Raw genomic sequence first — 5,202 nt, 5'->3', positions numbered from 1 at the left:
TATCTAAGAAAACACTCATAATTATAAATTACAATATGAAACTTATTTAGTAATAGCGCTTATTTTATTTAATATTATGGCATGTTACGAGAAGGCATTGTATTGAGATATTGGATATCACATAGTAGTCAAAAAAATAGTACAATTTTTAAGAATAAGGATGAGTTGAGAAAGGTGTACACAGGAGATGGAAAAGGTAAGCTTTTGATATACAATATCAAATAATTTTTTCAACAGCCAGAAAAAAATATAAAAGAAGTTAAATTTAGAAAATAGAGTAGTAAGCACAATTTTAATGTCTATGTCGTTGAAGTTAAGAACGAATTAATAAATGAGATGAAAATGAATTAAACAGTTGATAAAAATTTATATTAAAATATGAATTATGCAATCAGGTATTAAAGGAGAAGCTAGACAGCCACAACTTTAATATTCTTTAAAACGAAAAATATTTGCAAGAATGTAAATGGATTGTATAATACAACTGTGCAGCTATCGATGTTGCTAATTAATTAATTAATTAATTATGTAGTTTCTTACGATTTAACCATAAAACAAGCAAAACAGAAAACGTGATGGTTTTAATTTTGTTTTCGATCATTCTTAGAGAAATGTAAATGATCTTATCACAATACCACTCGCAAGTACGAAGTTCGATACGTTTTTTGTATAATCCTTTGGCAATGCAACGATTTTATCCAGCTTCTGCGATTCGGGATCGCACTGCAAGTGCACTTCTGCAGTTGCGAAAGCTAACAACATCACTGATATTGCTGTTACTGCAACAGTGTCCTCATCAAACTGTGGAAAATCGAAATGAATATAAACATGCTTGCAGCAATAAATATATATATATATATATATATATATATATATATATATATATATATACTTATATATATATATATATATATATATATATATATATATATATATATATATATATATATATATATATATATATATACATACATATATATATGTATATATTGAACGGTATGATGTATTTTTGGTATTTTGAGCGTGTGTATATATTGAACACGGTATGATGTATATTTGGTATTTTGAGGAGCGACAGCTATAAGCCATATTTGATAGGACGGACCGAGCGATTTTAGAAGATCCGACAACTACAGGCCATATATACATATCTATACATATATCCATAAAACAATATCGTACTGAATACACCTGAAAGTTGTGTCTGTCTGAACCGAGTAGGCTTAGGACGAGCTGTTGAAACGGCCATAATATGAACAAAAAAAAAATAAATAAAAGATAAATAACACCTCAATTTCATGTATATGGCGACTGCAATTTGTGGCTGTTATATTTGGTATTTATCTCTTTACTTCTAGATTTATCTACAGTTGATAATATCTACTTTAGATGGATGAATTTTAGTTCAATATTTTCAAGCCGAGAAACGTTTCCGGGACGGATAATTTGCGTCCCACCGGGAGGTCGCATCAAAATCACTCCCTCAAAAACCACAACACCAATTTATGCTGCCAGCAATTTACTGTCGTTGTCTTTTTCTTATGCATAATTTTCCGTAAGCAGTGAACCTATCGGGCTATTGTGCGAGAGCAACATGTCCTCAGAGCAGATAAGTATCACGAGATAAGATTTCCATCGCAAACGAGCCACGAGAGAGGGTGCCACGCTGCGCGAACCGCGTCAAGAGGGTTATGGCATGCGGTGCGACCATTCAAGTATCGAGAGCAATGACGAATATCAATGAAAAACGGCACAAAACGTGTAATGATCTCCCGCTGTCGTTATAATAATTCCATAGAAAAAACACTTGGAACTTACCCATCATCAGCCAATCCTTCCACTCCATTGTGCAAACGGGAGTGAGAAGGAGCGCCTCATCGCCGTCGGCTTGTAATCAGGAACAATTTGTCTGCAGGCGTTTGAACAGGGGAACCGCACTTTTTCACACTGTGCATGGTCTGATTGACGCCAGCGAGTTTTCAATAAAACCGAATATGTTCCTCCAGGCTTTGTTGTTGTTGATTGATCATTAGCAAGATAATTCATATCAAGAAGTCACAGTTGTATGCGAAAGAATCAAGGCAACAAAATATGCATATTTTTAACGCGAGACGTGCTAACTTTCCTGATATTAATTTTACTTTTACTGATTTTGAGATAATGGGCAAATGCTTTGTTTGGTTTGATTGTAACCAACGCTTGGTGTTGTTTTTTTCATTTATTAGACAGTGGCGTAATCAACACTAATATATACAATTTACTTAACACATATCGTCTAATAACTTAGCACAGCGACATTTCGTTTCACATTACATCGGACAACCATTAGCGTAGCTTACGTTCCGAAAGATAGCTGCAGCTGCCGCTGCAGACGTTAGAAAATTGCACGGGTTGGAAGAAACGAAAGCTGACGACACGGAGAGGGCGGGTGATGTCTGACAACATTGAATTCCGGTTCCGGTAACTGGTGCAGTGCTAGCCGTCAGTTCAGGCCGTTGATGGTGCCTTGGAGTAAGAACCCCGGCAGTAACGGAAGCCACATTTATCAAATCTTTTTCCAACGTTGCCTGGTGGCGTAATTGCTCTAGTCGAAGCTGGTTTTGTCGCTTCCATTTTGTTCTGCGTGTGATGAGTTAGTGAATACCCGAAAATAAATTTCATCAATGTATAGGAATCGTGGAGACATATGTAAAAAACGTACTAAATTAGTTCAAATCTTACCGGCGATTTTGATACCATGTTTTAACCTGCGTTTCTGAGAGGTTTAATGCATCTGCTACATCACTTCTATCCGCTACGGACAAGTATTTTTGGCATCTGCAGCAAAATATTGAAATATTGAAAGATATTTAGGAATACATGCTAACAAAGGAGTAAGTTTTCGAACAAAATTTTGTTGACAATAATACCAAAATTATAATCACATAAACTTGCCAAAAATATAATATGCCCCACAAACAACAAAACATTTTAATTAAATTTTAATTTTATAAGATCTATCATTCAATAAAGATTAAAGATAAACAATTAAACTACACAGATACATTATATATATACTTCTTGTTCTTCATTATATATTTCTTTCTTCTATGCGTTTTTAATGTATTCTTGTTTGTTATACGCGTGCTCTGAAACGTGTGATAATCTTTTGCAAAATTTTAAAACTCGTATCGAATGAACTGAAATAAAGTAAAATCCGAATATGCAATTTCTTTCGAGATCGAATTACCTAAACTTGCGTTCCAAATATGCCAACTGAGCATGAGTAAATGCAGTTCTTCGACGGCGAGGTTTCCGACCATTTTTTACAATTATTCCGGGTGTATGCAGATCACGGTCCAACGCCATGTTACAATTAGTATTAGCAACGTGTCCGATGGAAGCGAGTAATGTTCGGCTGACGTTATCCTTTGTTTCATCCACAGTGCTGATGTATGCATTGTATGAACCAATAATCCCAGAATCGGAAGAAGATCTGTCTTCTATATCTACATCACTGTTTTCTTCGTCTTCTGTTTCCGATGTCGTCATCAATCTGTTTGGGAAAGATTGTTCTGTAAAACGAATGCGTATTAGTCCAAGCCTGTTGAGGATATTTTTTACGTTGCACGCAATTTCATCTGAGTGGAAGCCGGTCTAGGTTATTATTTTTCCAATGATGATTATGAGTTTGTGCAAGTATCTTCTTCTTCTTCTTCTTATGTCGTGCAATAACATTTGTACGTCCAAAGCCTGCCCTGATTCGATTACTTGACATTTTCACGTAGCCGGGGATAGCCAGTGTGGTGTATAAAGAGGTTCAGTCGAATTTTGTGGTGTGTTTCGTTCAACTTGTTCTACAAAATTTCACTCCTGCCTGGGACTATCGCCGTTTCTGGTTCTCTGTTTTCCCTATCTCTGGCTCACTAAATCAAATGATGTACTAATTTTATTGCTCCCTGTATCCAATTAATTATTAAATCCATCTATACATTCTACTCCTCGAATCACTCTCAGTAACACTCTCCATTCTGAACAAATTCTTACTGCTCCGATGTGTAACGTTCTATCGCTCAGCCAATCTTGTATATGTATTTCTATGCTTTACTATCAAGTAATACTTCCTCTGTATTCATTCATTTTTCTTCTCTCTTCTTCTCTGTCTCTTTGTTTATGTTTACCACTGATCTGTCTTATCACAACTATCTATTTTACACTCTTTTCTAATATCTTATTCTGAGAAGCATTGAGGGTTGAGATCTGAATATATATAGCTATTACAGTATTAGTACAAGATATGTTCGTCTTAAGAACAATTTTTATCATCTCTTTAGTTTTGCTTTGCTGCACGATTGCAAATATTTTATGGTTAGTAAAAATATCGTTGTATCTCATTAGCAACTCAATTGCTCCTTACATCCATTTTATTTACTTCATTTCTAGCTTGCATATGCAAAATCACATACATTTTCTCACCCATTTACGTAATTTAATAGTCATTCAACCAACTTATATATACAATATATATACAATATATATATATATATATATATATATATATATATATATATATATATATATATATATATATATATATAAATATATATATATATATATATATATATATATATATATATATATATATATATATACAATATATATATATATATATATATATATATATATATATATATATATACTTTTTCTCGATTTTACTCATTGCTACTTTTACTTTACATTATCGCTCTCCATATTTCTCATGAACATTTCTCGGCGGAACATCTATAATCATAGGAATTTTAAAAATTTCACTTCTACAGTTGTTTGCTATCTGTCGTGTGCTTGTTTCTGCATCGTTTTGTTATTTTTCTTTATCCTCTCTTTAAATACGCTCCTTGCCGCATAATCATTTTGTTATTTCATGCACTCTTATTATTTGTTGTGTTTTACTTAACCAGACAAAAAACTAAAACTTATTTCATATCAATACTTTCAATCCTCCTACATTATGAATACATTAAATGCTATGCCCTGAGTCGTGATGGGATGCATGAAGTACAGCATTTAAAAATCCTGCATCTAATCAACTTCCTTCTTACTTTCTCCAACTTTTCCCGATTAAACAATATCATTTAGCAAACACCAGCAATTTCTTTCCCAAAAATTTCTTTTATTTTTCTCATTCTTATAAAAATTACACACAATTTTTTTCCTCTATTGTGT

At 33.3% G+C, this 5,202-nt stretch overlaps 1 protein-coding gene across 1 annotated transcript in view; it reads right to left on the bottom strand.

The window, feature by feature from the left end:
- Positions 1-2,267: 2,267 nt before the first annotated feature.
- Positions 2,268-5,202, bottom strand: part of LOC128726042 (barH-like 1 homeobox protein) — a 7,539-nt gene continuing 4,604 nt past the window's right edge. Inside the window, exons 2-4 of the mRNA XM_053819825.1 lie at positions 3,230-3,554; positions 2,722-2,817; positions 2,268-2,619 (exon numbers count right to left, since the gene is read on the bottom strand). Of these exons, the coding sequence (XP_053675800.1) occupies positions 2,310-2,619; positions 2,722-2,817; positions 3,230-3,554 (731 nt within the window). The 3' untranslated portion in view covers positions 2,268-2,309. The remainder of the gene's footprint in view (positions 2,620-2,721; positions 2,818-3,229; positions 3,555-5,202) is intronic.

This window comes from Anopheles nili, chromosome 3 (genome assembly GCF_943737925.1).
Source record: "Anopheles nili chromosome 3, idAnoNiliSN_F5_01, whole genome shotgun sequence".
NCBI classification, from domain to species: Eukaryota; Metazoa; Arthropoda; class Insecta; order Diptera; family Culicidae; genus Anopheles; species Anopheles nili.
The sequence above is the reverse complement of the archived record's forward strand: the minus strand, read 5'-3'. Positions and strand labels throughout refer to the sequence as shown.